We start from the raw sequence: 16,745 nt of genomic DNA on the forward strand, positions 1-16,745 counted from the left end.
CACTTCTTGTTGTGATTCAGTGTCAGCCTGTGCTCCAAGCAGCTGAGTCTGAGGAATCTGAGGAGGAGGAGGAGGGGTTTGGAGAGCCTTCGGTGTCGGAGGGAGGCTCTGATGCACTGCAGGACTCTCAGCCTGGCCCCTCCAGTCATGTTCCTCATGAGGCTCAGCTGTGTGAGGAGGAGGTGTTGGACTCAGAGGAGTCACAGCTGAATCTGTTCGGAGATGCTAGAAGCAGAAGGCAATCCAGCAGAGCAGAGCAGAGAAAATCTATGAGGCAACTCAGTGAAAGGAGGAGAAGGCATTGAGAAGCCACACCTTGGGACAGATCATAAAAGGGGAAGGTGTGGGCGGTGCTGGTTGCTGAAGGCAACTGTTCGGAGACATTCAAAGAGAATCCTGGCCTGTTCTTGCTAATCTGTTTGACTCTTGTTTTGACTCTTGTTGGATGTTTTGAATCGTGTACTTTTGGTTGAAGAAAATATTCTGCTGCTTTTTTGTTTGAAAGACTTTATTATTTGGAACTGTAAATAAATTTGGGTTGGTTTTTCCCCCCAGCCTATTGATTGTTAAAAGGAAAAAGGGGTTGTCCCTGACACACCAACAGGGCCGGTCATAGGCTGGAACAGAACACTTCTGGCTTCTGAGAGCGCCAATGAAGAAGACGCGCATAAGTGCATGTTGCTAGATTGTTACCCAGGGGTGGATGCCCTTCTGATGGGGGTGTTGATAGAGTCATATTTTTTACAGATATTCCCCAACTTCTGAGCCTTTACTTAATGACCGTTCAAAAGTAACAATGGTGCTGAAAAAAGTGACTCGGACCGTCAGTGTCTCTGCGGTCCCGTGACCAAAACAGGCCGCTTGGAAACTGGCATATACAGGAAATCCTCACATTACGACAGTAACGGAGCCTGCCCGTTACTGTGGGAAGTTGGGATAAATGCGTCATTAATGACCCCTCCCCTTCATCCCTTCTTTCCCCAGTGCCTCGATTGTTAAGGGTGCATGGGGTGCCTCCGGGATGTGTAACGTGGGCTTCCCAAGGCCTCCATCCATCCCCTGGGATAACCCACACTCCCCTTCGCACCCCTTGGGGTTCCCTCAGCCACTTCGGCCTCCTCTGCCCCTCACCACCGCTCACTTACCTTGCAAAGATCTGCAGAGCTCAAGAGGTGAAGGAAGGGCAGGCGAGAAGGCCTTCCTTGCTGGGCCGCATGGAAGAAAGTGAGGTCTTGATTCGGCCACCTGTGCAGCCTAGCAGCATGGTGAGGGAGGCAGGGTGAAAAGAGGAAGCAGCCTAGAATCCCTGCGCAGTCACAAATGAACTCCTTGAGTGCTGTTGACTCTTATCTAACTCTGAGCAGGGGTCGAGTGTGAGTTGAGAAGATTCTTGTGCAAAGGCTAGAGCAACGAATCGGTTTAATTTAACCTTTGGGCGTGGACCTGGACTTTCACGCCTGACAGTGTGTTTTCTTTCTCGTGCTCCCCTTCTTCATTTTTCCCCCCCCCTCCTCCTCCCCAACCCTCCCTTTTTTAACAAATGCCCGCAGGAACAGGAACTGCAAGCTTGTCCAGGAGGGAAAGGAATGTTTCCAAGGAACACGATTACGCCACTATTACATGCTCTGCGGGGGCCTCTTGCGGGTCTGGACCAAAATCGCTGGCATCATGGCTAATATCACCAACACCAGCTATCTGCAGATCGTCCGCCTCAAGACCAAAGAGAAGAAGAAGCAAGTTGGTGAGTGGCAAACTCAAGCTGTTCTCCTAAGGCCAGCGAAACCCGGGTGGCGGGCGGTGGGGAGGCAGAGAAAGGGATGGGAAAGAGAGCAGCCATAAATAAATTAATCTTAATTTTAACTGGGGTTTTATTTATGCAGGGACGAATATAATTTTTTTAATTTGTTTTTAACTTTAGTATCTTTGTTTTTTAGTCACCCTGTAAACCGCCCTGAGTCCTTCGGGAAAGGGTGGTATATAAATGTAATAAAATAAATAAAATAAAATAAATAAATAAATAAATAGCAAAAAAAAAAAAGAAAAACCAAAAATAACCCCCCTAAACCCCATGAGGTCAACTCATAGCCAGCCACTCAGCTGGGCCAGAGCGTTTCAAGGTATTCAAAGAATCTCTGCCTTAAAAAATGTAAATGTGTAAATGTGCCTTAAAAAAAATGTAAACTGTAAATGTGACAGTTTCCAAAATTCCACAGTTACCCAAGAGGAACACTCAAGTAGTACTATTTGAAGAGGGGGTGGGTGGTGGTGTATAATTTTTATTAAGGATTTTGACTGTTGTCTTCCATGTACAACAGCGCATTTAGTGCAGGGGTCTCCAAACATGGCAACTTTTAAGACTTGTGGGGCTGGCTGAGGAATTCTGGGAGTTGAAGTCCATAAGTCTTTAAAGTTGCCAAGGTCGAGGACCCCTGATTTAGTGACAGTCGGAAATTACAACGGTGCTGAAAAAAAGTGACTTACGACTGGTTTTTACGCTTAGCGACCACGGCTGCATTCTCCCTGATCCAAATTCAGACGCTTGGCAAATAACTCATGTTTATGACGGTTGCCGTGCCCCGGGGTCGTGTGATCCCTTTGGGTGACCTTCTGACGAGCAGAGTCAATGGGGAAGCCAGATTCTCTCGACAAGCATGTGACTAACTTAACGGCCACAGCGATTCACTTAACAGCTGTGGCAAGAAAGGTCATAAAATGGGGCAGAAGTCACTTAACAAATGTTTCACTTAGCAACGGAAACTTCGGGCTCAGCTGCAGTGGTAAGTCAAGGATTACCGGTAATAGAAACGAACACGAGCTATACTGAAAGAAGGAAGAATAATAAAGAAAAAATAAAAGGTGCAAGAAATGGAACAAGATGAAGATGAAGGAAGTCAATATACAAAGAAGTGACTTCCCCAATCTTCATTACAACAAATATAGATGAATTGAGAGTGAAGGTTTTTTCTCCGAGCTTGTGGGTTGATTTCTTGAACGTTTCATTCCTAGGATAGGTAACAACCTTCAGCTGGATGTCAGTGTTCTTCTGTTTGTGAGGGCTTCAGGTGTGGGTGTGTCGAGTGAGGGTCTTGTGATGTGTTTGTTTGCGGAGGCATTCATGGAGGAAGTCTCCTAGTGGAGGGCAAGTTTAATAATAATAGTTTCCATCCGTTGCTTCTTGTCCTCCCTTCGGGCACTTTTTAAGCGTTGTACGCCCACGTAGGTTTGCCATAGTGGCGAATATCTGTAGCTCAGGTGTAGGATGAGGGCGAAGGTTCATTTTCCCAGCTTGTGGGTTGTTTTCCGAACATTTTTGTTAGGCATATGGTGTTAGGCAATGTTGGGTTGAAAAATATATTAACCATAATGCTATGTCTTTAAGTAGTTAATTGGCCAATGGGTGTGTAAGTGTTCTCATGGCCATAAGAGGGAGCTAGGAACGTAGCTTCTCTCTCTCTCTCTGAATTCACTGATCTCTACTATTACTGTTTTTGCTCTGCTGTTGGTTTACTACTGTTGTAAACCTGAACTGTGTATTGACCTCTGGACTGGTAAGAAGACTTTGTATTTTGGATTACTCCTTGGACTGTTGCTATTGTGTATGACTTGGACTGTTTATTTTTGACTGTGCATTTTTGTTTTTACACCACCTCAAAGTAAAATACTTTTTGCTTTTACAACTCAGTGTACTCTTGTGTGACTCTTGCTGCTCTCAGTACCCTTCCTTGTCTGTGCAACTCTTTGGTAGCACAAGGAGACCTCTGCACAACAAATTCCTTAACAATTTTGTTACCAGGCTAGGTCACATCTTCAGCGGAGTTTAGGAGATGTCAGTGTTCTTCTGTTTATAAGGGCTTCCAGTGTGGGTGTGTCAAGCGAGGGTCTTGTCATGGTCTTGCGATAGATAAATTTAATAACTTTTCGTGGTTTCCTTGAGAGGAGCAGCCATCCGGAGCACCTGTGAACGATCTCCTGTCCTCTCCTTAATCAGGAACCGGTCTATTCACTGGTTGTCTAATCTTTCACAGAGAGGACTTCAGTTCACCGGTCTTCCCTGGAAGTCCATCAGAAATCTGGGTGGAGCCAAGACTTGAGAGTCCTGGAATTCAAATTACAGGCACTCCTGCAATGCAGTTGAGTTAGAGCAGGGCTTTTCAACTTTTTCACCCGTTGTGCCACTTTTAGGACATGGCAACATCCGAGTACCACCAGTCGCCTAGCAAGGTGTCAAAAACTTGACCAAAAAAAAAAGGAAAAAAGTGATGTACAGGTAGTCCTCGACTTACAACAGTTCGCTTAGTGACTGTTCGAAGTTACAATGGCACTGGAAAAAGTGCCCCCCAAGCCACAGCCGAGCAAGACACCTGCCTGCCTGCCTGGCGGCGCTCTTCCTCCTGTCCGAGGTTGTCATTGTTGTGAGCATTTCTGTTGAGGATTGGCAGCGGGGGTGGGGTGGAGGGATGTTTGGTTTTTATTCCCCCCATTTGCTGGGTGGTTGCAGCAGGTTTTGGTCACTTCACGTGACCCTGGGACCCTGGATATGAATCAGTTGCCAAGCATCTGAATGTAAATCATAAGACCCTGGAGATGCTGCAACATTCCAGCTGATCGGCGCGTCTTTTGGGCTCAGAAGTGCCAGGATCAGCGCTGAGCTCCATCTGGAGCCTGACACTGATCCTGGCGCTTTCGCTGAGCCCTGACAGCCCTGCAGCTCCAGCCGTCTCTCGCTCAGGCTTGTGCGGTGCTGCCACCGGTTCAGCTCATTACCTTCCCCCACTACCACTTTTCTAGGATGGTCACGTACCACCTGCCAGGTGCCAATGTACCACAGGTGGTACCTGTACCACTGGTTGAAAAGCCCTGGGTTAGAAAGCTACACCCCCAACATTACTGGAGTGCCATGGGGAAAAAAAGACTCAGCTTAACATCCTCAGTGCTAAACCTGAGCTTTTGTGCACACTATTCCAACTCCACACCCACTTCTCCTTGGACAGGTGTGTTTTTATCTCCTCCTCTCCACAAGCTCATTTCTGTACAGCTAGTCCTCGATATAGAACCACAGTTGAGCCCAGAATTTCAGTTGTTAAACGAGACGGTTGCTAGGTGAGTTTTGCCCCATTGTACGACTTTTTTTTTTTGGCCACATTTGTCAAGTGAACCATTGCAGTTGTTCAGTTAGTAGAGGTTGTAAAAGTGAATCTGGCTTCTCCCTTGACTTGACGGGCCGCAAAAGGCGATCACATGACCCTGAGACACTGCAACCGTCGTAAATATGAGTCAGTTGCCAAATGTCTGACTTGTGACCACGGGGATGTTGCAACGGTCGTGTGAAAAATGGTCGTAAGTCATTTAAAAAAAAAACCCACAAGTTTTATTTTCCAATTTTACATCCAAATATTTAGGAAGCAACATGGTGATTGGGTAATCAATAGTCCAATAAAAAAATCTTTTGTACGTATCTCAGGTTACATCATCAAAAATTCCCTCTCTATTTCCCTTAATTACTATATCACAATCAAGTTAATACAGTTCTAATTATAACACGATCAGTTAAAACATTTATCAATATATTTTTACTTACACATATCATGTCCTGTTTTTAAATTTTACCTAATTTCACTTACAGTGCTCCAATTTAGCCCTTAAGATCCATAACATTTAGCTTTCAGGTAACCCAAATTTCCCCTATTTCATTACATAATAGTTATATCTAAAACAGACATATTGCTTAGTTAAATGCATTCTTATTTTATTTCCCAAATATATTCTATTTCTCATCCTAGTTGTACCTCATCACTTACTAATAAAGTATCCTTTATTTTCTCAATCCAACTTCCGTATTATAATTCAGAGCTATATTCTCGTAGCTCATTTTCATTTCCCTTCTGAATCTAAATCCTAAATATTGAATCAATATCATCAGTCATTTTTGTCGGTGCCCTTGCAACGTCGAACGGGCACCAAACAAATGGCTGTACGTCGAGGACCTGCCCGTACTCGGCGTTTTCCCACATTCTCCCCTCATTCCTCGCTGACCCCCTTGCTTCCCTTCCTTTCTCTGTCCCCCAGATCCCGGCCGTCTCAGCCTCGTATCACGGTCACAGGAATCCTAAGCTACAGTTACGTCCTCGGGCTGGGGCCTCCGGAGGAGGGCGAGCGAGGTTTGAGAGTCTCGCCTCCTTCCGAAAGTTGACTTGCTAAATGTTTTTTTTTAATCCCTTCCGCAGGGATCAAGATCCCGGAGAATTGCGTCCACCAGGTGCTGAAGGAGTTGAAGCAGATGGACGAGAACGTCAAGCAGAAGCAGAAGCAGATGCAGGCCCTGTTGGCCCCCATGATGCCCAGCCAGCCCTACCCACAGCTCGTCCCACCGCTGGACCTCAGCCAGCCTGGAGGGTTTATCCCTGCCCAGCGCTCTTCCTTGCCACAGGAGGAGGTCTGGGATCTGACCAACAGCCCACCGGGGGAAGGTCTTCCCAACTTCTGGAAAGACCCATCTCCTCCTCCTCCTCCTCTTCCGCCTCCTCCTGCGCTGCTCCCATCGCTCCCCGCCGCCCCCTCCCCGTTCGGCTTTCACGCGCCCTACGACACAGCCGCGCTGGTGGGCAGCCTGGCGCTCAGCGGCGGCTCCCCCTCCCAGCACGAACCTTTGCCCCCGACTCCAGCCCTGCCACTCCCCCTGGCGGACAGTTTCTCCCCGGCCAGCCTGAACTTCCGCGAACTCTTGGAGGAGATGATGCTGAGCCCTCTCGGTTTGGGGGGCGAGAACAGCGAGCAGGAGCGCCAGAGCGTCATCCAGTTCAGCGGACCCCTCTCCAACCTCTACGACGCCAGCTGAGTTGGGGGGGGGAAGAGGGGCTGGTGTTTTGTTTTGTTTTTTACACTGGGCCGGGAGGGGGGGTATTTTTAATCCTGGGTTGGAACGGACCACTTCCAAAGGGGTGGGCGGCGTGGAACTCGGCTTAACAGAAACAAAAGTTTATTTATATATAATATACAGTCAAGCCTGTACTAATTTTTTTTGATATGCCTGTACAGAGAGAGAGAGAGGTGCAAAGTGGACGTGTGGGAGAGGATAAGTGGAAGAGGGAGGGCGATAATGCCGAAATACCAGGGGAGAATCGGGCACTTTAAAAAAACAACAACACACAAAATGGCCGCTTGCCGGCTTCTTTATCCGCCTGCCGCTTCTCAGCACCAAGCTTGTCTTTCTGGGCTACCCAACCAAAAAAACGACTGAGTCTGGAAAATGAGAATCGTAGAATGAATGTGGGAATACAGGTAGTCCTCGACTTAGTGGCCATTCGAAGTTACCACGGCCCTGAAGCAAGTGACTTTTTCAAACTTAACGACCATGGCAGCATCCCCCACGGTCACGTGATCAGAATCCAGACGCTTGGCCACTGACTCATATTTACGACGGTCACAGTGCCCCCGGAGTCACGCGATCCTCTTTTGCGACCTTCTGACAAGCAAGGCCAATGGGGAAGCCCGATTCACTTAACAACCGGGGGACTAACTTACCAACTGCAGTGATTCACTTAACAACCGAAGCAAGACAGGTTGAAAACTGGGGCACTTAAAGAGGTCTCATTTAGCCACATAAATTTTGGGCACAGTCGTGCTCAGAAGTCGAGGACTACCTGTATATGTACACAGACATAGATACACACACGTATGTTCATTCTTCCGGGTTTGTCAAAAGAAGGTCCAATTCAAGTGACAGTCCAAAGTGGGGGGGACTTTCTCAAAATCCCTGGTTTTATTTTTTGCACAAATGGAGAATTTTGCACAATCGCGTTATCTGTAGATTCTCAGCCGCAGGTCGTCCTCGACTTACGACCATTCGTTTAACAATGCTTTGAAGTTACGAGGGTGCTAAAAAAAACAACCCCGAGCCATCCTCGCACTCAACGACCGTCGCAGGGTTCCTTCGGTCATGTGTTTGCGATTCGGGCGCTGGGCCACCGGCACGTTATCTATGTTGTAACCTTAGCGGCTGACTTCCAACAAGCACGGTCAATGGGGAGAAGCTGGATTCGTTTAGCGACACCAGCGAAAAAAGGGTTGTAAAATCAGGGACGAATCGCTTAATGACCTCTTTTACTTAGTGATGGGCGTTCCGGTCCCGATTGTGGTCGTAAGTCAAGGACTACTTTACTGGTCTGCGGACTGGTGGACCTTGAGAAGCTGGTGATTCTCAAAAGGGGGAAAAAGCCCGTTTTTAATGCGCCATATATTTATTGTGGTAGGTGAAGTTTTTACAAAACCAAATCTGGAGCTGAAGACACGGTGGCCTTTCTCCTCTCGCTTTCCCAGGCACCTCTTCCTGCAGTCCTAACGTTTTGGGTTTCGAGGGCCGGGCTCGAGAGAGCGTGCTTTGTGCATTTTGTGTAGCCCTTTTTAAAAATGCCTTTGGTTTTTATTAAAAGCAAAGGTGGTAAGGATGGCAGAATCACAGAGCTTAACGCTGAGCCCTTAAGCCAGGGTTAGGCAACCTTGGCTCTTTTATGACTCGTGGACTTCAACTCCCAGAATTCCTGAGCCAGCATGGAGGAAACTTTGGACCCTTTGTGACTGGTGGACTTCAACTCCCAAAATTCCCGAGCCAATATGGCTCAGCTTGGAAACCTCTCCCTGTCCCTTCAGCATGGCTGGCTCAGGAATTCTGGGAGTTGAAGTCCACGAGTCATAAAAGAGCCAAGGTTGCCTACCCCTGGCTTAAAGCCAAGGAAGGTCCAGCTGCGGTTTTAATAAGCCCAATTTGGAACTGGCGATCCTCAGCCAGAAAAAAAGGAGGTTGCGAAGCACTCTGAAATTCAGCTCAAATAACAGTATTTCCATTTTCCTTCTAGTTGCACGGGTAGTCCTCGACTTAACAACCGTTCGTTTAGTGATCATTTGAAGTCTTAGGGCCGTTTTTCCCGCACTTCTCCCCACTGCAGCATCCCTGTGCTCGTGCGATCAGATTGCAGCCGATTGGCAACTGGCTCTATTTATGACCGTTTCAGTGTCTCGGAATTCCGCGATCCCCTTTTGCGACCTTCTGACCAGCAAAGTCAGTGCGGACCACCAGATTCGCTTAGCAACCGTGTGACTCACTTAACAACCACAGTGATTCGTTTAACAACCGGGGCAAGAAAGATCGTTTAAAAAAGGAGCAAAACTCACCCAACCATTCTCTTGCTTAGCAATGTAAATTTTGGGCTCAATTATGGTCGTAAGTCGAGGACTACAATTCTACTCTTCTCCTTTCCCTGGTAACTTTCAGGAAACTGGGCTGAGTTTCCACTCCTCTCCATTTGCTCTTGGAGCTTTTTTTTTTTCTTCTTTTTTTTTTAAGGCACCGTCTTGTGTTTCTTTGCTTTTGATCAGTGGCAACTGAAGGTACTTTGATTCTTAATCTCTTTGCTTTCAGCCTTTCTGATTTTTTTTCCCCACTCTTCCCCTTTGCCGAGTTGCTCAAGAGGGCAGGCTGAATCTCCTGGCTTCCAGCCTCACCTTATGAAGGCAGGAAGGCAAAGGCGGGACCGGTCTAGGGTGACCTGGTTAGCTTTACGGTTAAGCCAGCTTCCTTCTCTCCACCCCATCCCACCCACCCACCGCCAATTTCAAAGTTCAGGGTGTAGCATTGCAGAAGTTGCTAGCTCCAAAGAGATTCCTTATGTCCTGTACAAAAGGTTTTAATTTTTTGTATTGCACATACTCCGAGTTGAAATTCCTCTGGGTTTCGGGCACGAAACCAAATTGCCCGCGTGCCAGGTCCTTTGCGTGTCTTTCCTCTTGCGGCAGCTGCTGATGCCCTGGGCCCCGGAGTAGGCAATTACGGCAGCTTTTTAATGCCCTATGTGGACTTCAGCTCCCAGAATTCCTGAGCCAGCCATGCTGGCTCAGGAATTCTGGGAGTTGAAGTCCACAGGGCATAAAGTTGCCGTAGTTGCCCACCCCTACTCCGGGATGTCCTTCTCCACCTTGGTGCCCTTTCCAGACTTGGGACTACCACAGGAAAAAAAAAAAAGCACACCGGGTAGGAACGCGAGACGCTTCTCAACATGTCTAGCAAAATCTAGCCCTAAAATCTTAAGGACTCATTTGTCTGTTCTGCTGCAAATATTTCCCTTTATTTGACTCACATTCGCTGCCGCTGCTGCCGCCAGATCAGATTCTCTAACCATCCTCGGCATTAAAGGGTCGTACAAATTTCCTAACCGATTGGCTATCGTCCCGGAAAGGGTTCCAGATTTTCCTTGTTGTTTTTCCAAGATTGGCATAAATCTGCCCCCAAAATGACATGGTTTTCAGTTGGGCGGGGCAAACTAATCGTACATTTCACTAGCAGGTAAGTCTTCGACTTACGACCATAATGGAGCTTGCCCATCAGGGTTGTAAATCGTGACAGTCCTAAAATGGTCACACGACTGACCAGATTTTACCACCTCTTTCCCCCCCCCCATTGGTCGTTAAGTGAACGCAGCAGTCCTAAAAGCGGCCAGTAGCAGTCATAAATTGATCCAGTGATTCACTGTGGACCTAGTTTTGCTGAAAACCAGAAGGGAATGTTGTAACGGCATAAAACGATCACGGAACACTGCAGATGGTCAGAAATGCAAATCACATCCAGTCATGTGAAGGTCACTAAGCAAATAGTCGTAAGTCAAGGACTTACCTGTATCACTGGGTAGGAGGGCTCTAACATGCATTTAATCAGCTGGTCCTTGGCCCAGCCATTATGTCCAGAGAAATTTCAACTCTTTTATCTTCAAAAAAAGGAATTCCTTGTATTAGAAAGAAAGCTTCATTTTCTTGGCTGATTCTTGCCATTTTGTATCTTCTGAAAAACTTGTTAAACCTTTGAAACTATCTAGTATGGCAGTTATTAGGTGAGTAGAAGAGTAAAAAAATCTGGAGTTTTCGTCCCACGAAGCTGGACACTTTTGTGCTGCTTTTCTCCACCGTATCACACGTTGCCGGTACGACTGTGTGAGAGGGATACTCATTCTAAATAGCCAAGGATCAAAATTAGGAATATTTTTTCCCCCGCTCATCTTGCCCCAACCCACAAGTGTTTAAATCACTGTTTAAAATCAGTGTTTTCTCAAAGACTCGGCAACTTTTTAAGTCATGTGGACCAACTCCCAGAATTCCCCAGCCGTGCTGGCTGGGGAATTCTGGGAGTCGAAGTCCACCCTTCTTAAATAAATGATGCTAAGCAGCTTGAGAAACGCCGGTTTAGATCTTTCCTTACTTAGCTTTTTAGTCCTTATGACTTATTTTCACTTGAAAATAATAGGCAGGGGCAGAGCGGTGGGTGGAAAAATCAGAAAACTATGCAAAAAACGCTGAGAGCAGAGGGCCTCTCCTGATTTGAATCCTCTGACCTAAGCATCCCCCAGTTAGTTTTAAAAGTGTAATAGCCATAATAAACCCAGTTAGTTCGATTGGAGGGGGTCTGCTGGCCTGCGGGCAGGAAGGGAACTTTTTTTTAAAAAAAGCCTTACGACTCAGGAAAAATTTAAAGGTGTTTGAGTGCCTCCCATCCTCTTGCTATCCCACCACAGATAATGCTTTCTTGGCGATCTTCAGAATGCTCTTTTACGTTCAGTTAAGAAGAAAAATACGCAATTTTTCTTCTGCTTTCTCGGGAAAGTGGCTAATAAAGCTGAGGAGGGCCCCCCTGAGGACATCCAACCCCCTTCCCTGGGAAGGGCCTTTTCTCCATTTTTGGTCAGGAAGAAAAAAGATGATGTCATAGCTACTTTTTTTGACTAAATTATTATGTTGTTTGTTCTATTGATTGTATTTTGTAAATGGCAAAAAAAAAACACAACCCACCACCTTTTCTTCCTCTCCCGTGGCACTTTTTAACCAACTTCAAAGACTCCTAGTTTTGTTTTTCCTATGCATATTTATAATGAATTGAAAAAAAAATGTATATATGTAAAGAGTGGGGAAGGATTCTTTCCTTTTTTTCCCCCCCTGTTGAACAATGTGCCTTTTGACTAATGATTTCAGGATTTTGTACTTGTATCAGAAGGATTAAAATATTGGCATTTCAGTTGAATGAAGGAAGAAACGAAAAATTTGTGTATGCACGTGTGTGGCGTGGCGTGGAAGGAGGGTGGGGTGAGGGAAGGAGGGAAGAATAGTAGGGAGGAGAAAAAGGGATTGGGAGAGGAAGGAGGGATGGAGGAGAGGAAGAGGAGGAAGGCGAGAAGGAAGGAAGAAAGAAGAAAGAAGGGGTGGAAGCTGTGAAAGAGAGATCCAACATAAAATTAAGGAGAAATTTTCTGACAGCGAGGACAATTAAGCAAGGGAGTAACTTGCCTTCTGGGGGCTCCATCCCTGGAAGTTTTCAAAAATACGCTGGACACCTATGTGACTGGTTTGGTGCGAGGTCTTCTGTATGGGGCAGGGGCGTGGGGTTGGACTGGAAGACGTCTCCAGCCCTCCAGTCCTATATTCTACGATATGCAGTTTTCGGCAGGCCCGCATCCAGATATGGGATACTTTCCTTGCAGACAAAAACGGTATGCTTAAAGTGTTTCTCAGTTGATTCCTTTTTTTTTTTTTAGCGGCAGAGGTAGTCCTCGACTTACAGCTATTTGTTTTAGGACAGTTTTGCCGAAAACTGGCATCGACTTCCCGTTGTTTTTTTTAGCGACACCGCTTAACCGTGGCGTTCACGTTAACGACCACTACAACCATCCTATTTACGGCCATGGTGGGAAGGCTCCGCTGCGGTCGTAAGTCGAGGACTACCTGCAGTGCAGTGTTTCACAACCTGGGCAATACCGGCTGGAGGTTTCTGGAAGTCCACACGTCCTAGCCTTATTAACCTTGAGAAGCACCGTTCCAGCTGCGGGCCGGGAGACAAAAGATTAGGCAGCCTCTTGAGTTAATCTAGCAGATTATCCTTGAGCATCTACGAAACAGCATGTTCTGTACCAGCCTGCTACCGGCCCTGCAGAAAAGGCAACCCCTTTACAAACGGCAAGAGGCTGGAATACGCCTGCCAAATTTATTACTACAAAAACAAACAAGACACGAACCAAGATACAGGAGCTTTGAAACACTATCCGAGCGGTTGCCTTCAGCAAACCAGCCCTCCCAGACATTCCCCTTATATAGAGTTCAGGGCGTGGCTTCTCTCTGCCTCCTTCCGAGAAGCCCCATTGCCGTCCTCTGTTTACTCCTAATTGACTGCCTCCTGCGTCGGGCGTCCTTGAACAGGGCCAGCTGTGGGTCATCTTCATCCACACTGTCAGGCTCACACAGCTGGGTCTCCATGGTGACCAAGTGGGAGGGGCCTGGCTGAGGGCTATCATCAGCAAGATCTTCAACCCCCTCAGCAAGGTCTTCAACACCCCCCTCCTCCTCTGAGTCGTCCGACCCAACTGCCGAACCCACAGGCTGAGCCTGAATCACAACACAGCAAGAGGTGGTGAATAGTTGACAATATGTGCTGCTGAGTGGCTCATATATTTCATTTATCGTATTTATGTGTCACCCATCTCCGGAAGCCACTTAATATTAAGAGACCCCTGCAACTGATTCTGTGGAGCTGCTGATACATTGATCTGCCTATGAAGATTCTGAGTCATCCAAATCATGGTGGTCCCAAAGGTGCTTTTTCAAGAGGCAACTGTACTTTCCTGGTTTTGTTTGAAGATGTTTTGCTTCTCCTCCAGGAAGCTTCTTTAATTCATCTTCAGCTTATATATTGATCCCAACCCTCCAAAGACAGAATAGATAGAATCAAGGTCATGTGAAGTGTTAATACCACTTTACAACGCCTTGGGAAGGCCACACTTGGAATACAGCATCCAGTTTTGGTCACCACGATGTAAAAAAGATGTTGAGACTCTAGAAAGAGTGCAGAGAAAAGCAACAAAGATGATCAGGGGACTGGAGGCTAAAACATAAGGAATGGTTGCTGGAATTGGGTATGTCTAGTTCAGGGGTCAGCAACCTAAAACAGTGAAAGAGCCACTCAGAACCGGTTCCCTCACAAAAGGAAAAACTGGGAGCCGCAAAAAATGTGTGCACATGCGCGTACATGCGCACATGTGCAGAACAGGGTTTGACTGAAGAGTGGAGCCAAGGCGAGATATGCACCTACCCTGCATATTTGAATTGATTGGTTGAACTTTTTTAGTCCCACTTTTTTTTTTTTGGACTGCACATGGCAGAGGACTGGGAGCCGCAGGAGATGGCTGAAAGAGCCGCATGCGGCTCCGGAGCCGTGGGTTGCAGACCTGTGGTCTAGTTTAATGAAGAGAAGTACCAGGGGGGACATGATAGTAGCCTTCCAATATCTCAGGGGCTGCTCCAAAGAAGAGGGAGTCAAGCATTCTCCAAAGCCCCTGAAGGCAGGACAAGAAGCAATGGATGGAAACTCATCAAGGAGAGAAGCAACCTGGAATTAAGGAGAAACTTCCTGACAGTTAGAACAATTAACCAGTGGAACAACCTGCCTGCAGAAGTGGTGAATGCTCCAACTCTGGAAGTTTTTAAGAAGAGATTGGACAGCCATTTGGCTGAAATATAGGGTTTCCTGCCTGAGCAGGGGGTTGGACTAGATGACCTCCAAGGTCCCTTCCAACTTTATCATTAAGACTTCAGATCACAGTTTCTATGTTCTACAGATAGTCCTCGCCTTAACAACCATTCATTCAGCGACTGTTCAAAGTTACAATAGCCCTGGCTGTTTTTCACACGACTAGTTGCAGCCTCCCCGTGGTCATGTGATCAAAGTTTGGACGCTTGGCAACTTAATCGTAGTGATGACGGTTGCAGCGTCCTGGGGGTGTCATACAATTCCTTTTTAACGATCTTTTGACAAGCAAAATCAATGGGGGAAGCCGGAGTCACTTAAACTACCTTGCAGCTAAGTTCACAACTGCAGTGATTGGCTTAACAGCTGCAGCAAGAGAGGTCGTAACCTGGGGCCAAACAAATGTCTCACTTAGCAACAGAAATTTTAGGCTCAATTGTGTCCGTAAGTCGAGGATTGCCTGTTACTTCCTCAACTGGAAAAAAAACAACAGAGGGACTAGGAAGGGAATGCCCTAAACCAGGGGTAGGCAACCTTGGCTCTTTTACGACTCATGGACTTCAACTCCCAGAATTCCTGACTCAGGAATTCTGGGAGTTGAAGTCCATGAGTCGTAAAAGAGCCGAGGTTGCCTACCCCTGCCCTAAACAACTCTAAATAAATAAATAAATAAAAAATGGAAAATTGCCTGCAGTTCTGCTTAGCAAAGCCCAGCCTTTAGATTCTTGATTCAGATCCAAGATTGGATTGACGGATTGAGTTCAGCCACAATCCAAAGTCCATCATGCTGCTGGCTCTGCAGAAGACGCCTTTATGAAAAGGCCCCATGAGCAAAGACACGAGACTTTCTAGCTCTGGTTGGGAACTGTGGCCCTTTTATGACTTGTGGATTTTACCTCCCAGAATTCCTGAGCCAGCATGGCTCAGCTTGGAAACCTTTCCCTTTCCCCTCAGCGTGGCTGGCTCAGGAATTCTGGGATGAATGAATGAATGAATGAACCTTTATTGTCAAAGTACAATCATGTATACACTGAGATTGGCTGAGCCTCCCTTCGTGCCCCCACCCCCCAGCTTACAGTGACACAAACCCTCCATCTTATTACACCATGTGAACTAATTGCACAACACACCGGCCTCGCAAGTCAATCATGCATAAAGTTTATTAAATTATTTACCATTCAAGAGCCTGACAGCCCATGGATAAAAGCTGTTCTTCAGCCTGTTGGTACAGCTGGCTATACTCCTATATCTCCTACCTGATGGTAGGAGAGTAGAGAGATACCGTCCAGGGTGTGAGTCATCCTTGAGAATTTTCCTCACTCTTCCAAGGCAGCGGGCCCTGGCGAGGTCATCCAGTGGGGTCAGGGGACAGCCCACAATGTCTTGTGCTGTACTTACCACCCTCTGTAATGCCTTCCTATCTGCGGCTGTCAGACCAGCATACCCTGCGAGAGGACGCTCTCTATAGTAGACCGGTAAAAGAAGGTCATTAGCCGTTGTTCTACCCTGTTCTTCTGCAAGACCTTGAGAAAGTGAAGCCTCTGTTGGGCTTTTCTGGCCACCTGGGTTGTATTAACTTTCCAGGTCAGATCTTCGCAGAGGTAGACTCCCAGAGTTGAAGTCCAAGTCCACAAGTCATAAAAGGGCCATCGTTCTCCACCACGGTTCTAGCTGGAGGAAAGAAAACTTACTCCAGCTTTGCTTTCGAGGTAGGAAATCCATACCTGGGGACTTAGTTCCTACTTATTTCACTCCTTTTCTGCAAATCTTCCATTAAAATTTTGATTTGTTTACTCTTAAGGCACTTTTAAACTTCAATGGTTTGCTTTAAAGCTTTCCTCCCCTTGAGCCCTCACCAGAGTCAAAGGGCAGGAGACAGATCTGAATTAAGTTCTCATCCGGTGTTGGCATCGTATTGCTTGTTTGCTCTTGCACTGGCATGTTGCGTAATGCCAACTCAGACAACACAAATTAGCTGGAGCTGAACTATGACATTGTGATTGTTGCCAAGTTCCAACTCCCAGCAGTGCTAAAAGTACAGATTCAATAAACAGAAATAGAGACCCAACTTTGGTCTAGTGTTTAAGACTCACCAAGCTAGAAACTGGGAGATGGTGAGTTCCAGTCCTGCCTTAGGCACTAAAGCTAGTTAGCTAGCCAAAAAAGCCAAACAAGCTAATACAATCCTGGATTG

The 16,745-nt window shown here is 46.7% G+C and overlaps 1 protein-coding gene across 2 annotated transcripts in view; it reads left to right on the plus strand.

The window, feature by feature from the left end:
- The window catches only part of SBNO2 (strawberry notch homolog 2), a 153,029-nt gene extending 140,971 nt beyond the window's left edge, over positions 1-12,058 (plus strand). For both annotated transcript variants that reach the window (XM_083363152.1, XM_083363153.1), the window contains exons 31-32: positions 1,551-1,741; positions 6,225-12,058. In XM_083363152.1, coding sequence (XP_083219278.1) covers positions 1,551-1,741; positions 6,225-6,835 — 802 coding nt within the window. In that variant the 3' untranslated portion in view covers positions 6,836-12,058. The remainder of the gene's footprint in view (positions 1-1,550; positions 1,742-6,224) is intronic.
- Positions 12,059-16,745: the final 4,687 nt, after the last annotated feature.

This window comes from Vipera ursinii (assembly GCF_947247035.1).
Source record: "Vipera ursinii genome assembly, chromosome: 1".
NCBI lineage: Eukaryota > Metazoa > Chordata > Lepidosauria > Squamata > Viperidae > Vipera > Vipera ursinii.